The sequence below is a fragment of the Oncorhynchus kisutch genome, linkage group LG10 (genome assembly GCF_002021735.2).
Source record: "Oncorhynchus kisutch isolate 150728-3 linkage group LG10, Okis_V2, whole genome shotgun sequence".
In the NCBI taxonomy this organism is placed as follows: Eukaryota; Metazoa; Chordata; class Actinopteri; order Salmoniformes; family Salmonidae; genus Oncorhynchus; species Oncorhynchus kisutch.
Genome location: NC_034183.2, coordinates 68667264 through 68687207, shown reverse-complemented (window position 1 = coordinate 68687207; position 19944 = coordinate 68667264). Strand labels below are relative to the sequence as shown.

The 19944-nt window shown below is 44.5% G+C and overlaps 2 protein-coding genes across 3 annotated transcripts; both read right to left on the bottom strand.

The window, feature by feature from the left end:
• Positions 1 to 1469: 1469 nt before the first annotated feature.
• LOC109876276 (immediate early response gene 2 protein-like) lies at positions 1470 to 2955 on the bottom strand. The gene has a single exon (XM_020468722.2). It carries the CDS (start codon positions 2786 to 2788, stop codon positions 2219 to 2221), a length of 570 nt encoding a protein of 189 aa, XP_020324311.1. The 5' UTR covers positions 2789 to 2955; the 3' UTR covers positions 1470 to 2218.
• A 2019-nt stretch (positions 2956 to 4974) lies between these two features.
• Positions 4975 to 19528, bottom strand: LOC109880126 (nucleus accumbens-associated protein 1). 2 transcript variants are annotated; one of them, XM_031834937.1, is made up of 8 exons: positions 19252 to 19528; positions 14152 to 14304; positions 13519 to 13776; positions 11139 to 11760; positions 10888 to 11058; positions 9489 to 9594; positions 9200 to 9297; positions 4975 to 9008 (listed from the first exon to the last, which is right to left on the bottom strand). In XM_031834937.1, exons 2-8 carry the CDS (start codon positions 14275 to 14277, stop codon positions 8716 to 8718), a joined length of 1674 nt encoding a protein of 557 aa, XP_031690797.1. In that variant the 5' UTR covers positions 14278 to 14304; positions 19252 to 19528; the 3' UTR covers positions 4975 to 8715. The 2 variants fall into 2 exon arrangements, with proteins under 2 accessions (XP_031690797.1, XP_031690798.1); XM_031834938.1 differs by lacking the exon at positions 19252 to 19528 and adding an exon at positions 18103 to 18766.
• Positions 19529 to 19944: the final 416 nt, after the last annotated feature.

The window sequence follows — 19944 nt, the reverse complement described above, 5'->3', positions numbered from 1 at the left end:
CGGCCTTTCAGGTTATGTTGATATTGGACTTGTTTTACTGTGGTTATATATACTTTTGTATCTGTTTCCTCCAGCATCTTCACAAGGTCATTTCCTGTTGTTCTGGGATTGAGGGGATCTCTAGGAGACAGAACACGTCTCCTTCCTGAGCGTCATGACGGCTGCTTGGTCCCATGGTGTTTATACTTGCGTACTATTGACCCACTGGAATTGTGATACAGTGAATTATAAGTGAAATAATCTGTCTGTAAACAATTGTTGGAAAAATGACCTGTGTCATGCACAAAGTAGATGTCCTAACCGACTTGCCAAAACTATAGTTAACAAGAAAATTGTGGAGTGGTCAAAAAACGAGTTTTAATGACCCCAACCTAAGTGTATGTTAACTTCTGACTTCAACTGTATGCTGAGCACTTGTTGGCTGCGACCTTATTTATGGTTTCCTCACACATAAAAGTGGTGGAAATGAGGGAATTAGTGAAGGTCATTATACAGCATATCTGCAAACACACCTCCACCACACCTTCATTTCTTACAACTCCACCCAGAATGAATTGCAGGTGCTATTCTCACTCAATTCAAGGTCAGAATAAGCATAGAGAAAAAAGTGGATACAAAGGGAATTACTTTCCATTTACATGCGCTTAACTTGGTTCGGAATCGGCCCCCAGCATCGCAAAAACAAACACCCATTTGTAAACCCTCATGAAAGCAGCTCCAGCAGCCCCTTATTGCCGTTTCACACGTTTGTCTGATTATCCGACCAGAATCTTGGTCCAGATGCATGGGCCAGTCGTGCAGTCATGCCCAGATTGTGATTGGGGTGGTCAGGCCGATGCCCCTGCATGCCACTAGGAGAACAGTGTCCCATGTCCGACCGTACTCCACAGCTGCCAGGGTGGCACAATAGACCCTCTCTCTCAATTTTCCCTAGGTGAACAACAAAAGTGATACATTGTACCCATTCCTAACGTCCCATTCTTTACAACAGCGTAACCTCCTGGAAATATAACCTGTGTGTGTGTGTGTGTGTGTGTGTGAGAGAGAGAGAGCAAGAGAATAGCGATGACACAGCATGCTTCCGACTCATCACACCCATTGCTGTTTCCTCCCCACACGCTCCATGGGGCAATATTCTTACTACCCTTGTTTCTTTAGTCACGCGGACTCCATACCACACCCACATCCGCCCAACCACTGGGTACAGATGTCAGCTTAACGTTCATTTTTTATTTACGTTTGGTTGAGTTGTCAACTAACGTGAATTCAACAAAAATGTGACCATGTCATCAGGATTTAAGTTAAACGTTGTGTATAAAAGAAATCCAATCAGTCTTCCACGTTAAAACAGATTTTTGGGGGGTTGAAGTGGAAGCAACGTTGATTCAACCAGTGTGTGCCCAGTGAGCACCCATGTCATGATGAAGTTTCCACAAGGCTACAACAAGTTAAAAGGAAACAAGAAAAGGTTGAAGTTCATTATAAAACGTTTTAATAAATAAAACTGAGGTAGTGTCATTGGAATGGTTTGTTTCATAGTTTTGGTTATCAGTGTCGATACAATTCATTTTGGTTCCTATGGAAGAAAAGTTCCACAAAAGTTCCAATTAACGTACAATTTCAAATTAACAAAATATACATGTGAATGTATCATACGGTAGAACATTCAGAACATTTAATGGATCAATTTATGTAATAGGTCAAATGTTTGGATTACTCGGACCCACAGCAGTGATTAATAGCAAATAGTTGGTCTAGTATTTCCAGGATCATGGCGCACGTGTAGGCTATAAAAGTCCTTGTAACCAGCACTATTCAGTCGGTTTAGGCTTGTGCTGTGTATAGTATTCAGTCCTTTTCGACCAGGCCCAGCCCTAGAAAGTATTAGACCAAACAATGTTCTTCCAGCTCCCTCTTTTGGCGCACAGCCAGCAGGGAAAGTCACAGCGGGAGAGCATGAACTCTTTTACCGTAATGATCAGTCACCTCTTTCACAAAAAAAGCTCCAATTTTCGGAGAAGTCTCCACTGAGTTCCCCGGGACAGCCCCGTTTCCAACATTAGAGACCACAGCGTTCTATAGTGTCTGAACGCATGTGCGGCCTCCTGTCTCTCTACCCGGCTCATACCCGGATAGTTTTGCCCATAACGCATTCCTCCTGCTCGGTCACAAAATTGTATTTATGAACCCAAATCAAAGCAAACTCTTCATTGTCCCTTCAAAACGCTGCAATGGCTCTTAACATGGGCACCGGTGTAGCCAAGGAGTCCCCACCGACACGGTAGCAGTTCACAGAGCTCGGTATGACGGTATTTCTCCCTTGCTCCATTTTCGCTTTCTTGCAGGGGAGGAAGTCGGGCTCCGCGGCCGCCTTGCCCCGTCTCTTCCTGGCGTTACGGTCAGGCCTCGACGGGCCTCGGTTCTCCTTGTCTTCTCTACCTGCTGTTACACTGCAGTGCAGCGGGTGTGAGTTCGTTTCGTTCTCGGAGGATACCGCAATCTCCTGGGGCTGGGGGGTCGCGGGTAGTCCAGACAGAGACGAGGAAACCTCCCTCTCCAAACGATCTCCAGTTGTTTCCTCCATCGGCGACTCTTGCTGGATCGGCTCTGGTGCTTTCGTGGTTTCACAACTGGCCTGCGATGCGTGGTAGATATCCCGGGCGGACTGCATTACGAGCGTGAGCAGCAGGCTCCGGTGGAGACGGTGTCCCCCGCGCTGGGCGCGCGAGCTGTATAGTTTGCCTAGAGCGTGGACCATAATCCTCTTGGCCTCAGCGCTGACCTCCATGTTGTTGCTTATTGTTGATCTTAAGACGTTTAGAGACTCTTTAATTTGATTGCCACAACTTTGGACCTTACTTTACCGTTAGGGCCTAGATTCTCCAAACTTCACACACACACACACACCCAGACATGAACGTGCCTGTACAAGCCGCTTTATTATAACTTCGCTGACGTCAGTGGCTCGCTGTCATCTGAGAGGTGTAAATTCTTCCATGAGCTCCTCCTATGCCAAAAGCCCCACAAGAGCTGCGGATAACATGTAGTAGCCTCCTACACTACTATTTATGACTAGACACATGTGTAGGTTGTGTTGAGGCTGTGTTTATTTGTATGAGGCTGTGTTTATTTGTATGAGGCTGTGTTTATTTGTATGAGGCTGTGTTTATTTGTATGAGGCTGTGTTTATTTGTATGAGGCTGTGTTTATTTGTATGAGGCTGTGTTTATTTGTATGAGGCTGTGTTTATTTGTATGAGGCTGTGTTTATTTGTATGAGGCTGTGCTTATTTGTATGAGGCTGTGCTTATTTGTACCACATTTGTTTGCATAATTGTGTAATTTGAACCGAATATGAATGCAAATCTGACTGACTGTCAACAGGTACACTAGGCTAATGAAAAAACAGAAATTGAGAAACCAATGAAATTAATAAAATATCAGTGCCATTTAGTTGTTGCATTGTCTTACTATCACTAGGCTAATTGTGTGTGTGTGGCATCTATTATTAAGTGGAAGGACATTGCATTTAGTTTTCTTGTTGTAAGTGCCAGGTCGCAATTGTAAATGAGAACTTGTTCTCAACTTGCCTACCTGGTTAAATAAAGGTAAAATAAATAAATAAAAAGTGGACTGCTGCTTTCTTGAACATGTCTCTCTTGCAAAATAGATTAGCCTCTAGGCTAATTAAAGGTTAAATTTTTTTAAATGCATTTGAGGCTGTTCCAATTGTTTTAATGAATCCTTTGAAAAAAAATGATATGGCTAAAAGAATAACAGCCATGCCTCAATAGCATTATATTTAGCTACTGGTATCAGGTCAAGACCACCAATCAAAGACATTATATAATGATTTTCTTCTTGGAAAAGCTGTGTTGATAAATTACACTTGAATCTTCATGTTTTTCTTGCTTCACATTACTATAACATTACTCCCACGGAGGCTGTTTTTCAGAGGGGTTATCAACAGATGCCCAAAAAAGTACATCCGGCGGGTAACCGAGGCGCGCGCACTGCCGTGGAAAATCCATGACGCCTAGGAGACCCTCGCTTCCATTGGCCATATAAAGTGCGAACCATTAGGGATTGCGTCAGAACACATTTCCTTATTTGGTGTTGTCAAGACTGTGCGCTCTGCTTCCCTGAGCCCAAATATGGGCATCGGGAGCGTGCTTAATCCAGTGGTGGCGCGTTTTGGGGTCAATTTAACTCATCTATTTTGGGATGCACATCTGGCAGCAAGGATGCCGCTGGAAATCTGACATTGATGAAAGGAACAAGCAAGCCATGCTGCTCAGTGCTAATCAAACTATCAGCCAACTGTCTCTGGATTGGCAAAGAAAACTTCCCTCAGCAAGCTTTCATTCATTTCACAACTTGTTCTCAACCTGGTTAAATAAAAGGTGAAATATATATTTTTTTGCATGACTTTTACATGGTTTCTTCAAGATCTAATACTTTATATTACATGAAAGGTAAACCAAACACTGAAATATAATGGTGCAGTTTCATATATGTTCATCCATGACAATGACAGACCTATGCCTTGTTCTATTAATACAGAAAGACCCGTTCAGACTGTGTTATTGTAATTTAGAGACTTTGTTTTGTATTTCATCAATCCAAAATCACACCTCTAGTATTTCCTGTCCTATCCTCCATCTGGACTCTTTGGTTCAATATGTCCCTGGCCAATATAAGTTGTATGCATCATTTCTAAGTCAAGGTCCAAATGGAACCAAGAAGCATTAATTTGATGAGCTGTGATTTGATTCACTTACTATGCACTCCCTTGCCCACATTCCATTTTATGCTCTCACTTTAAAATTGTCCATCTTCATTATTGCCAAAATCACCACAATAGAGTGAACAGACCTTTGATCATGTCTAATTACAGCAGGGAGCAAACCTATAATTTACAAGTCAATCTTGTCAGTGGTACAAATATTTGGGAAAAAAGGAGCAAGGTCACAAATCATTTGTTACAAACCTTTTATTAAGATAGTTTTTTTTAAATCCATGTTGACATTTATCTTCGTGATTTTTCTTTACAGTAGTTAATGTGCAATTACCTTGAATAATATTGGGTCACAGTTAAGGGGTTTCACAAAGTTATTGGCACTTGGAAAACAATGAGAACAGAATGAGCACTGGCGCTACAGGGTCACAGAGGGCAAGGAGCAGGGGCAGAAACATTGGGGACACTACTGCACTGGTTTCAATAAGCCGTTTGTGGGTATATACCTCATGCTGAGAGTGCACGACTAACAATCCAACTTCTTTAGTGCCTCTATGTATAATATACAGTATATATCTATACATATATTCATATTTATATATGTATATGTGAAAAAAAGGTCCTTCTCCAAGCCTATATACACCACACTGGACACTGCCTTTGTCCATCCTCTTGAGATGTGTGTGTTGGGGGAGGAGGGACATCTACCTGTAGGGATGGAGGATGAATCAGCTTGAACTGTCCTGTCCCACACAAACAAACATTCCTTTCTGTTCCTATAGTCTTGTGCTTCAGAGCTAAGAGAAGTAACCCTCTCCAAAACACGCAAAACTGAACTTTGATCACTTAATAACCAACTCAGTCATTGACTATGGTCTGTGGGGGAAATACTGTCATCTGGTGGTGGCTCCAGTACCACATGTGAACAGCAGGATGGTGAACAAGACTGGATCTGACAGTGTCCATAATATCATGGGATCTGTTCAGCAGGGTGAAATCAGACCCTGGTGTATAGGTTCAATAGCAGGTGCAAAGTTTGTAATTCAGACCTGTATAGCACCACACACCCACTACTACCACCCACCCATCTCCCCAAAAATCATTCCCCCCAATAGACAAGAGACAGTACAGTGCCCTAGTCTTCCCATCAACCCTCCTGGAACCCTCATCACAAACAATGAAAAAAATGTACAGTTCTCTGTCTAGCTATCGTACAGTTATCTTTCTTTCCTTTTCAATTTTTTCTTCAACAAGAAGTAGGTAAATCATTCACCACCTTCAATTAGTAGCATTTCTTTAAGGTCTTTACAGTAATGTTTCTTTAAAGAAAAAAGAAAACATTAGCAATACAAGAAAAAAAAAGAAAACATACTAAAAATTAACATTCTGATGGAGAGACAGTCTACAGCCATGACACCTCTCTCCCTCCCTTCAGTCACACCAACTCAGTAGCACATTACGCCAGTACTTTAAGACCAAAGCAACCATCATCCTCCTCCTCTGACCTGTAGGCCAAATGCATGCTGGGAGCTCACACACATACCAGTCTCCATGACGTCTCGACAACACGCGAGACCAAGTAAAAAATAAAAAATATCTAAAAAAAGGGTCCTCTTTCATCGCTTCCACACTGTTACACAATCACCCTACATAGGAAATCGCTAGACGAGCGTAGAAAGAAAGTCAGCTCAACGGTCCCAATATTTACAACTGGAGTCATCCCAGTGCATCCCACATCCACAGATCTGAGACTCAGGCTATGTTCCAATAATCTCTAAATGGACCCTTCCTTAAGTCCCTTCCCTGAAGTGCTTACATCAAGGAAAGGGAGGAAGGATTCAACTTAAAAGTATTTGAACAAGGCCATGCCTTTGCATGACCCTTGGGTTGATTCTCCACACAACACATCAAAACCCTTTATCAAAGGTGCAGGAAACATGGGTTCATCCCATTTAAAAAGGTGCTTCACCTCCCCTTTAACATATCCACCATTGTCCATCTTGGATTTACCAAGCGTGAGAGAGTTAAACAGCAGCAATCAGGACAGAAATGTCATGCATAGAGTGGACCTGCTTCTCTGCCGTATGGAGAAAAGTGAATTGTGTCCGCTCTATACATCACTTTTCTATCTGAAGGTGTCTCACATCTTTTGGATTGCAAAGGTGTATGGAAGATGGTGTAGGTCATCGTTCACAAAGACAAGTGTCCCAGCAAAGGGAGTCTTAAACCAATCCAAAACACTACCAGGTGGAGGACACACACACGTAAAAGCACACTCACTCACACACACGCACATCCACGTAAAGCGCACTCACACACATCAATCGCACAGGAACAAATATACTTTTCAGTCACATTCAAGGAATGAACACAAATGCTTGCTCTCACACATATATGAGACTGTTTAAAACACACCAACATACTCCACCGGAATGCCAATCCCCCTGACCTCACCCCATCTCTCTTTGGAACGTGTGTGTGTGTGTTACAACTCTGTCTCAAGCTGAATGACCTGCCACCTTTTAAACCCCATTCTACTCCCTCCCTCCTTCCCAACATCAACATAAGCAGGACCCACCCCTGCATATCCATGTTGATTAAAAAAGGCACATTCCATTATTCCAAATGTTTTCCGGTCATTGAATCACCACCTCATGATGTGTAATGATGTCAGTAGTCTGCTTCGGAGCAAGTCACTAACCAACAGAGGAGGGGTTAGCTAGCTAGCACGATAGTTGCCGCAGTCCACCAGTTGATTCAAGCTGTGCATGTTTACATTTAGCCGTGATTTCCGAGTAAGCAGTTTAGCTAGCATAGTAACATCGCTAGCAAGCATAACAGAGTCAGTCATCGTTGTGAACAGCCACATAGGTAGGCTTCCTTGACAATTTCCATAGAGAAAAAGGACAAGAATAAGATAAGCTATATTGGATTGCCGCAGGTAGAAAGTGCCCAGTTCTGTCTTAAAAACAGATATTTTTCAGTTCAATAGTTTGTCAAAACAAAAAACTCAAAAGGCCCTACGTTAAGACTTTTCTGGCCACTTGATCAATACCATATTTTTTATGCAAAAATAGCACTTTTATTTATTTGCTTTTAAATCTTGTTTTTCGGAGCAGGACTTTCTTTGCAAAAACAGCTGTTCAAAATACAATAAAACAACAGATTTAAAACCAATCCCTCTCTTTCTTTCTGTACACACCCACGGTTGTATAAATACATATTCAAAAAAATATGACCGTCTTTTTCTGTTCCCCTTGGATTTCTTTACAATTACAGGTTGTACACCTGTAGTCCTCATCTCTGGATCCATGTTACAAACAGAGAAACTACAAGAAGAGAGACAGTACATTAAAACTGAGGGCATAATCATTTTGTTCTGGTCACAGAAGGGTGTGGGGTTGGTGGGTTAGGGGTCTTTCTATCGCTCCCTCTCCTTTTCTCTTTCTCTCATTCTAGAGAGAAACTACAGTCTCTCTCATATCCATAGAGTAGTTATCTTTGTCGGTTTCTTTTTCCTCAAGAGGTTGGGATACAATCGTTCAGACTGACATTGTGCAATGCTGCTGACATCTACATTCAAAACCAGGGGAATGTGTTTTGATATGGAGAGGCAGGAATTTGGTTAATAAAACAAAATTAAATTAAATTTAAAAAAAATACTGCATCCCCACAAACCCATCACCCTTTCTCTACCCCCATACTAATATACAGCAGAAACCATATTGGAAGTTACGATTGCTTGGACTCTCGCTTTCAAAATTAAAGCATAACTTCCTGGTTAACATCCTGGTAACAACCCCTGTTTCCCCTAGCAACGTTTCAGAGTCACATGTCGGAGGTGGAGGATCAAAAGGCCAAAGGGTCAGGGGGATGGGCCACACCACCAGAGGAGAAGAAAGGAGTACAGGGAAATATAGGTATTCATCATCATCATCATCATCGTCTTCTAAACACTTCTGTACTCCACCTCCCCATCTAAAACAAAGTGCCTCCGTCGCTGCCCACCCCCTGCAGCGACTCGCCGGACGAGCCACCCGTCTCGGCGCCCTCCAGGGAGTTGGGTTCAAAGGTTGGCTCCGCCCCTAGGGCGTCGGCCTCCATCTTGGCGTCGGGGAGGAAGGCGGAGTACGCGTCGCCCTCGGCCATGAGCAGCTTCAGCTTGGGGATCCAGCTCTTGCGGACGACGCGGCGGGCGTTGGTGCACATGTCCGCCGCGATGGCGTTCATCTCGCTCTCCTTGAAGCTCGTGGCGAAGTTCTGGCTGTAGACTGATGGAGGGAGGAGAGAGAGCGAGAGGGGAGGAAGGAATGAGGGAGGGAGGGAGGGAGGGAAGGAGGGGGAGAGAGAATAAGAGAGAAAAGAGGAAAAGACCAGAGAGTTAGGATTGATGAGCCCAATCATAAATCAGCCGTTCATTTGTACTAACAAAAAGGCACTTGTGTTTAAGTGAAACACTCACATTTGACTGCGTGCAACACTCTGTTGTCCAGGGGCTTGCGGCTGGGGTCGTTAGTGGAGGAGCGGATTCCTGTTCCACAGCTGTTAGCCAGAGTATTCCTGACAGGGAGAGAGTATAATGATACCTTTATAAACATACAGACATCCATCAACTGTTAACAAACACACACACACACACACACACACACACACACACACACACACACACACACACACACACACACACTTGTCAGACGTATAAACACACACAGACACGTCAGATGTGTGAGAGAGAGAGAGACACAACTAACCTGTCGAAGAAGGCAGCCAGCAGCCTCCTGAGTAACACCTTGTGTCTGGTCCCTGCACTCACATGACAGTTCATCAGCTGGGCTCGAGATATGAACACACACGTACCTGCAGACACACACACACATTAGTGAGAATCATCAACAAAAACAAACACACAGAACAGTGTCACCATGGACTACTCCAGACACTACCCCTATTGAAATTCTACACACACAAACCTAGATATACCCCTCATACACCATCTGTAAAACACACACAGACACGTCCTGTTTACACACACAATATCAAAGAAGAACACACACACTGAAACATAGACCCAAACACCCATCCTGGGTCTGACTCGGCATAATAAACAAACAAGCAGCAGGCCAAACAGATGGGACTGACATGTAGACTGACAGTGGACTCTAGGACAAGGTGGCAGTGGAACGTAACATAGGCTCACAGAGAGGCCTCATGCCTCATCTCTTACATACAGTCATCTCACAGTAAGGACCACTCTCAGTGTCCTGCAGAACAGGCCACGTCCAATTTCACTAGTCATGTAAGGACAACTACTACAGTAGACTATAGTATACACTAAGAGTACCAAACATTATGAACACCTTCCCGAATATGGAGTTGCAACCCCCTTTTGCCCTTTTGCTCAATTTGTCGGGACAAGGGGTCAAAAGTGTTCCACAGGGATGCTGGCCCATGTTGACTCCAATGCTTCTCAGTTGAGTCACGTTGGGTGGTGGACCATTCTCGATAGACACAGGAAACTGTTGAGCATGAAAAACCAAGCAGTGTTGCAGTTCTTGACCCAAACTGGTGCCCCTGGCACCTACTACCATACCCCGTTCAAAGGCACTTAAATATGTTGTCTTGCTCATTCACGCTCTGAATGGCCCACATACACAATACATGTCTCAAGGCTTAAAAATGCTTGTTCAACCCGTCTCCTCCCCTTCATCTACACTGATTGAAGTGGATTTAACAAGGGACATCAATAAGGGATCATAGCTGGTCAGTCTGTCATTGAAAGAGCAGGTGTTCTTAACGTTTTCTACACTCAGTACACCGCTTATACCCCATCTTCATTTGATCACTCTGTTTTTGCAGAGAAGATGTAAACTAGTGTATTCAAGGTTTAAAAAGGCTTCCATTTTAACATTTCAGACTTGATTTGCCCTAACGGAAAATCTATCAACCCCTACAACATGTCCATTCATTATAATCCTCATAATAATTCACATTTCCTGTTGCTGCAGGATTAGTTTCCTGCTGTTCAAATTAAGATAGCACATCTTTAACAAGGCCACATTCCACTTCGGTCCCTAGACCCTTCTCTGACCCTTCTCCTACTCCAGTTCTGAAATGACAGAATGGATCCACACACACATAACACACACTGACCTGAGACAAGTTCTAGTTTCTCTGCGGGGTCCCCCTCCTCGTATAGTTTGGGGTGGCAGCGGTTGCCTATCTGTGTGATGAGCTCAGCGGGGAGAGACGACAGGTCCTGGCGACCCCGCATACGACCCCGGCTCTCTGAGTGGTCCGGTAGGGCCTCCACACGCTCACCAGCTACCAGAGGGAGAAAGACGTGTTAGATCTGTCTGGTCTGACCTTTATATACACACACACACACACACACACGTCGGTACCTGCGGCGCCCACATTGAGCATGCTGTACATGGTGTACATGTTACAGATCTGCCTGTACTGCTCCTCCGTCTGCTCCTCCGTCACCTCCTCCTCTTCCTCCTCGTCATGGTAACTGATAGGCGAGTCACTGGTGTAGGCGCTCATCGTGCCCGGGCTGGCGCCCTCCGATGCCACGTTGCCCATGGAGACCACACTCCCGTTGGACCCGCTGCCGTGACCCCCGACTCCTGATCCTATCCCCGCCCCACTGGCCCCCATCCCCATGGCCAGTGCCAGCGCCCCCGAGCTCTGGATGGCACTCCCTCGCACGGACTCCTGGGAAAAGCGGGCGGCCTTCCTGGACCCGCCTCCACCTGAGCCCCCTCCACCCCCGTCTCGGCTGCTGCCGCCCTCCCACAAGCGCTTGGCCACAGGGGTGCACACCACCGAGTAGGGCGAGGCTTCTGATTGGTTGCCCTGCTGCTCTGTCTTCACCCGCGTTACGAGGGGGAGGGGGGTAAGGCAGGAGGCGGGGCGACTGCCAGTCCCTGCGGCAACAGTTTGAGTGACGGGGCTCTGGGGTTCGGAGGGCGGAGCCTCCTCGGCTTGCAGGCCCTGGGAGTCACAGCTGGGCGAGGAAACCTGGAGGAGGAATATGGAGAGAATACATTTAGCAATAGTTTATTATGGAAATATAAATATAAAGTATATGCAAATACTTGAAACGCCTGGTAGAGTTCTGCTAAACACGTTCAAAATGTATCAGGGTTTCTGAACATGTGGCGCCGGACACCTGATCAGCAACATTTTCATTTACCGGACACATTTGCATTTGGTGCATAGCGTGATTAGGGCGTCCACCTATGGTGCTCAGAACGACAGCAATCACATTTAGAATACGGTCATTCATATTCACAGAACATGCAAGTCGAGGATGCAACGATGATGCGGTCCTTCTGATGTGTACTTCAAACACATTTACTTTTCCTCAGCCAACAAGATGAGTAACCAACAGCAAAATCACTAGCATGTGTCAATCTACTTTAGTAGAAATGTTTAGGCTACCTATTCTATTGGTCAGCTTGTTGAGAATAAATTGCCTATTTCAAAACAGACTCTGGGCCAGTTGTGGGCCCGATAGAGCCCAAATTCATCAGTAGGCCTCAGCTACATAAAACACAATGAGTCTGAGGCAACAGATCAGAACGTTTAGCTTAAAATGTCGATAAACTATTATTTCTTCACATTATAAGCGCAGCACTGTGCACAAGGCAGTAGGCTATGCACGAATGTTCGTTCCATAACGCAATTAGCAGGAAAACACCATTATCAAATGGTCGGTTTCATGTAACAGATGAAAATATCCGTTATAAATTTGGAATGAGAGGAGATCTAATAGGCTACTTTGAAGCAACGTAAGACATGCCGAAATGTGTATTAAAACATTCAGGTTTCAAACAACTAAGTATATGTTTTCAAAATGCATACGGCCTCCAGCTCATTGCAAAGTGGTGTGTGACGCGCTGATGAAGCCTGCCTTCTGTTGCCGTTTGATGCAGCGTTCAAAGCAACTGAGAAATCTCTGACTTCTGACTTCAGTGCGTTCAAGACAACTGGGAACTGGGGGAAAAACAAGCTCTGACTGGGAAAATACGTTTTGACCAGTCATTCAACTCGGAATTCCAACTCAGGAAATCAGGCCTCTTTCCAGAGCGCCGACGTAATAATTTTACCTCGTATTTTAAGATACTGTACATACAAATATAATGTACACACGTACCAATTTACTTCCACTAAATTATGCAGATTACCTAAATTATGCAGATTACCCAATAGACCGATAAGCATGACCAGTCAAATGTATTTCCATCAATAAATAGCCTGAAAAGCATTATTTGGCAATTGGATTTTCTCTTCTCCCTAGCAGTTGGCCGACGCAAATCTTATTTATCTGCATTATTTGTTTTATACGGACAAAAGCAAGCTATTATAGGCTAACAGAAACCCTGGCATGTATGTGTGTATTATTCTAAGACCTCTGAATAAAGAGCACAGCATAACAGCACAACCTGTGGTCACTGTGTGTGATTGTGATGCAGGACAGTGCTCCCCTTTGAAGGAGGCCTCCTACCCTTAAAGGAAAACTCCACCCAAAAACAATATTTTGGTCAAATGTTTTGCAGCCGGTATCACATGATGCAAAATGCATCATAAAGTCTGTATTTCTGTATTTTGAAAGTTATATATCTTGAAAAGTTGATTGCTGACATGCAAAACATTTCTGGACTATATCAACAATGGACTAATGAAACAAATACCAAAATATCGTTTTCGGGTGGAGTTTTCCTTTAAACATGCTTGGGTTGTTAAAAAGGCTATATAAAACCCATGTATTATTACCTTGAGGAAGAACTCTGTGCCCTTCTCCATGATCTGCTGGATCTGCAGGAAGCCTGCGGTGTACATGAGGAGGAACTGGTCTCCCACTGTCATGCTGAGGCGACCTGTGTAGCAGAAGGCCAGGATCTGCTGGAAGCTCTGGGGCTGGACGGCCGGGGGGAGTTCCACCACTGTGGGGGTCTTGGAGCCGCTGCCTCCCCCAGTGCTGAACAGGTCCCGGAAGTAAGAGCTGCTGGCCGCAAGCACGGCACGGTGAGCCTGGAGGAGAAGGAGGGAGGAGTAAGAAGATTCTATAGAGTTATGAGTTATAGAAGGAATGTTTCCTTTGTTTGAACAATACATTTATTTTAAAACTGTGTGGATGATCTTTTGGGAGGTGCAAAATGTCATGATACTGATCATTCAGATTCTGATTCAGTGATTCGATTTTCTCTGTTATTTTTCTAACATCAATAAATGTTGACCAATAATGGCAAGTCATGAAGGGCAACGGGATAATAAACTCATAAAAATCTATCCGTTACTGCCGGGATAGACCGATAGATAAATAATGGGTCTTGTACATCAGAACACTAAAAAACTAAATGTACATTATAGTACACAATCTACGTAATTTACATAGTAATATCCCACCTTGAAGGCGTGTCCCTTGACGACCACGGAGACATCGCAGTAGAGCCCCTGGAGACGCTGCTCGTTCAGACACTCCAGGACGTTGTTGCCAAAGTTAGGAATCGCCATCTGAAGGGTCTGGGCCATGGTGCGCTACGCACACCACCACGGGGTCTGGAGGGAGAGAGAGATATCAGCAACATATTTTAAAAGAGCCAATTAAATCAGTTACCAATCTTCTGCATGAGGCTGACCCGTTTGTCCCCAACCTAATGAAGCAACAAACAGTAATGCCCTGTACTTAACCTATATCATGGATTCCGGCACCATTGGTACAATGAACAAAAATATAAATGGAACATGTAAAGTGTTGGTCCCATGTTTCATGAGCTGAAATAAAAGATCCCAGGAATGTTCCATATACAAAAAGCTTATTTCTCTCAAATGTTGTGCATAATTTTTGTATGTCTCTTAGTGGGCATTTCTCCTTGGCCAAGATAATCCATTCACCTGACAGGTGTGGCATATCAAGAAGCTGATTAAACAGCATGACCATTACACAGTTGCACCTTGTGCTGGGGACAATAAAAGGCCATTTAAAATGTGCAGTTTTGTCACACAACACAATGCCACAGATGTCTCAAGTTTGGAGGGAGTGGGCAATTGGCATGTTGAATACAGGAATGTCGACCAGAGCTGTTGCCAGATAATTGAATGTTCATTTCTCTACCATAAGCGGTCTCCAATGTCATTTCAGAGAATTTAGCAGTACGTCCAACCAGCCGTACAACCGCAGACCACATGTAACCACGCCAGCCCAGGACCTCCACATCTGGCTTCTTTACCTGCGGGATTGTCTGAGACCAGCCACCTGGACAGCTGATGAAACTGAGGAGCCTTTCTGTGTGTAATAAAGCCATTTTGTGGGGAAAAACTGATTGGCTGGGCCTATCTCCCCAGTGGCTGGGCCTGGCTCCCCAGTGGCTGGGCCAATGCCCTCCAAGGCCCACCCATGGTTGCACCTCTGCCCAGTCATGTGAAATCCATATATTAGGGCCTAATTTATTTATTTCAATTGACTGATTTCCTTATATAAACTGTAACTCTGTAAAATCTTTGAAATTGTTGAGCTCATATTTTTGTTCACTATAACAAGTAACATGGTACATGTCAATCAATGAGAAACCACTAAGGAGGGCCTAATTATCAAGTAATTTAACTACTATTACCATATCATTTCTAAGGACACCAGGAAAATAGAGGGCTGTAAAATAAAGCCCAACCATAGCACCCATCATACGGAGAGGAAATCCTATCAGCTCATCACTGACCTTAACACTAACAGACAGCACCCTCCAATGGACAAAACATGTTAAGTGATGATACCCATTTGGAAGCAACTGAAGTGAACCTAACACTTTCATTTGTCATTCAGACAAAGTTAACCATTTTACAGTGTGTTTTGAGCAGAAAGGAGACCCTTAAAATACTATTTGAAAAGCCTACTTTTCCATATGTAGCAAATGTCAATGCCCATACACACACACACACACACACACACACACACACCATATTCTGAAAAGTGAAAGCATATCACTTCTATCTGCTATTTATATGGGCCTAAAACTGTCTAAAACCAATTCAGAGATGTTATTTGATTGTAAAATGTGTGTTTACCTCTGTGTAAATATCCTACTCCTACAATGTGGGTTTGTTTGAATTGCACATAACCTATTCTCTCAAACATACAACAACCAAAACCTGCAGCCCTCTAATATTTCATAGGCCTTTGCTCTAAAGTCAATAGAAATGAAAGGTCTGTCATTCCTCTTGACAACATCATATAGAATGGTGTGTGTGGATGAAGAGGAGGAGACACAGTGAGCCACTCTGAACTATTAAGATGCACCCTTAAAAGGTTCAGTGTAAGCGCCTCCTCTCCCCTCCCACTATCTCTGAAGCTCAGCAGACATCCACCTCAGCTAACCCCATAACAACCATAAACAGCACAGACATCCACCTCAGCTAACCCCATAACAACCATAAACAGCACAGACATCCACCTCAGCTAACCCCATAACAACCATAAACAGCACAGACATCCACCTCAGCTAACCCCATAACAACCATAAACAGCACAGACATCCACCTCAGCTAACCCCATAACAACCATAAACAGCACAGACATCCACCTCAGCTAACCCCATAACAACCATAAACAGCACAGACATCCACCTCAGCTAACCCCATAACAACCATAAACAGAACAGACATCCACCTCAGCTAACCCCATAACAACCATAAACAGCACAGACATCCACCTCAGCTAACCCCATAACACGGGCAAGGGGCCACCCATACTGAATGTGTCACTGTCAACTAGTCACTTTTCATAAAAGCATCCGATTCGCTAACTGATGCTATAGGCTATTATTGCATCCATTACACATGCATGTTCTAGCATGCATCTATGAACCCACACGCAGTCACACGCTTATAGACTACACACACCATTGACGGGGTGGATACTATGTGGCAGCATTAACAGACCGTTAGAATCTTCTCACCTAGTGAAACACAAGATTCACAAGAAGTCTGACTAACATATTAAAGGTGAAGTAAGTGGCCCAACATATAAGCCTTGCTTTGGGATCCAGCCAGCCACACTGGTAAAAGAAACACCGTCTTTGTCTCCATCCCTCTCTCTTATGCCCTCTCGCAAAAACACAGATGCGCACTCACACACACCAACGCAAACAAACACACACACATTCACACACACACACTAAACAATACTGCCTGTTTACAGTTTGGCAGGACACACACACAGAATACAATAAAGCCTGGGTGTGTTTGTGGAGTTTGCACTGAGAGAGCGACCAAGGAGGGTAGGAGAGGGGCCTGAACAAGGGCTGTGCCCAGGAAAGGGGTCATGTCAGGCACAGCAGCCAGGTTAGAGGGCAGAGGAGAAGTTCAGTTCACCCACCGCCTCACATCTCATACCGGGCAGTGGAGTCAGTCACAGAACTAGGTCACACAGTGTCAACATAAGTGCCAGTCTTTTCACAGGAGCCTGAAGAATGTTTTGCCAGCATTTAAAATGCAGCCACAGCTTATGTGATGTTGTGATGGACCAAGGACCGACGGATTTGTGATCTTATAGAAAGTCTAAAATATTTTCCAGTTTATCCACACTCCTTGACGATAGTCTGTGAAAACACCAACTGCTAAATTAATTTAGATCGCCTTACAGATTATTAGAGAGGGTTGCATGGGTGGTGGCCAGCAGCATACCACCCTGCATCCCACTGTTGGCTTGCCTCTGAGGCTAAGCAAGGTCCTGGTCAGTCCCTGGATGGGAGTAGGGGGCACTACTGCCTCTGGTCGAAGGAGATCCCAATGCCCCAGGGCAGTGATTGGGGACATTGCCCTGTGTAGGGTGACATTTTTCAAACGGGACATTAAGCAATGACTCTCTGTGGTCACTAAAGATCCCATGGCACTTATTGTAAGAGTAGGGGTGTTATGTTAACCCCGGTGTCCTGGATAGATTTCCAAACTGTCATCACCAGCTTTCACACATTCACACCTCCCCCCTCCCCTTTAACAATATCCAGGTCATTGCTTTAAATTAGAACGTGTTCAGTTAATTTACCTGGTAAAATAAGGGTAAAAAAAATATGGTGCTGGCACAACTATTTTATAGGCATTTCCTGGTTTCAAAACCCATGTCTACTGTAAGGATATAGCTTGCCTGCTATAAATGTTGCCTACACACAATGCAACTATCAATTCAATGTTTACTTTTCTTATTGAAGGGCTACTGACCATCATTGAAAAACATTATTCATCGTTTCAATGAATTCGAGTAGCATGCAAATTGATATAGGCATGCTCAAATTGATCACATCGAAAACTGTTCCCGAACCACATTCATTAAATACCAATTAAATTAAACAGTTCAAAGCAAACCTCTTAAGTGATAGCTAGCTGTTACTAGCTATAAATTGTATCTCCAGCGAGTTGCGTTTTGACCAGGATACAAGATCAAACCGCGGCGATAGCTGTCTGTGTACGGAGGTGACCGCCGCGCCGTGTGCCAGTCTGCCCGCTCGGAGTGCTCCACTGGCACGGGCCGGGGGGCGACAGAGAATGGCAGTGACTGCAGCAACACGCGATCCAGTAGCGCCACGGCGTTTGCCAGCTGTCAAAAAAGTATACGGATATAATAACGAACTTTAATCAGTTTGAAAAGGTCCACATCTTTCGCTTTTAGTCCCGTCTTTCATTGCAATATACGCATCCCATCCGCAGGCCTGTGAATCGGGTGCCTGTCAGGACTAGCTAAGCTAGCTAAACTAGCAAGCTAACATAGCACTGCTAAAATATTTTGGGTTCGCCCCAGCGCACCATCCACCTCATGCACTCAGACAACCGCACAGTATCCGCTGCTTCCGCGATTACCCACGAATTAAAAACAACAGATTGTCACAAACTCTATCGATGAGGTTGACAGTTGTCCCACGGTGTCAGCTATCGATTCCAAATCGTATTTATTTAAATATTTTGGGGATGGGGAAATGACTCCCACTGCTATACTCCATTTTACCGACATCAACAGGTCATCTCAGGACACGCAGCAGCTGAGGGCGAGCCAGACGGAACCAGGGCGGCACAGAACAGGGGTGTTTCAAGTCGGTAGACAAGACATATATTTAACCACTTCTCACCAATGTGATAGATGGCCAAAATATTTGTCTCTGAAACTTACAATTATTTTAATCGTTTAGCTCACGTAAATTCTTACAATTGACGGTACATAAAAATATTTGATCGTGCACTGTAAAAAGTTTTCGCATATGCCGAGGAGAAAGTAGCCACAAAGGCATGTGGGGCTCGGAAGTCGCAAACCGGTGAGGTGTTTAAAGTTTGTGAAGGTGCCATCCTCTTACCAACCCATCCCCCATCGCACACCTTTCCCAAAACAATAGTTTACCCCCACGAAACATTCCGAACCCATCTGATATCTGCCCCAAACCGCGGTGCCAACTAGGGACACCGGTCTAGCCCCGGCGTCGTAGCCCACCGCCCCAGCATCCTCATTCTCCAGCAGATACTCACCCCCTAGCTGGGAAACTGATCCAAAGCGTTTCAATGGAGGATTCGATAGCCCTCTCCCCGCAATATCTTGCTACAGGCAGCCATTCGTTGTGAGCAATGGCGAGACGCCGATCGCAGAGCTATCGAGGGCGGAACAGTGTCCCAGGGGATTGCGGAGCTCCGAGTCACCGATCGCGCAGAACAGAAAGACAAGCATGACGCGCTCATCATTCAATCGCATGATCGTCTCAAGCACAGCCTCAATTTGGGGAGACCTATCCCACCGCGTGATGTGTTTGCGCATTGGCACAGCAGCGTGCAGAAACCGCCTCTCCCTTCTCCCTGTGCTGTGTGTGAGATAGAAATGGGAAAGTAAGCTGTGTGTGTGCGTGCGCTTGTGTCTAGACTACATTAATTTAGGTGAACCCAGTGCGTGCAAATAATAAATAATCATGCCTGCAAATAACGGGTGCGGGGAATCAAATAAAAACACATTTAGCTTAGAGAGAGATGGAGCCCTGAGTTCTACCATTGCATGGCTGAGTTGGACCTGCTCTATAGCCTATGTGGGCTATTTCATGGGTAATATATATGTTGTTGCGTTTTTTTTTTTTTGGGGGGGGGGTTCTTTGTATCGTTCATCCCCAATAGTTGTATTGGCAGTCAATCATATTCAGGCTAACTACACTTTAAAAAGTCACTGGCTAACTCATT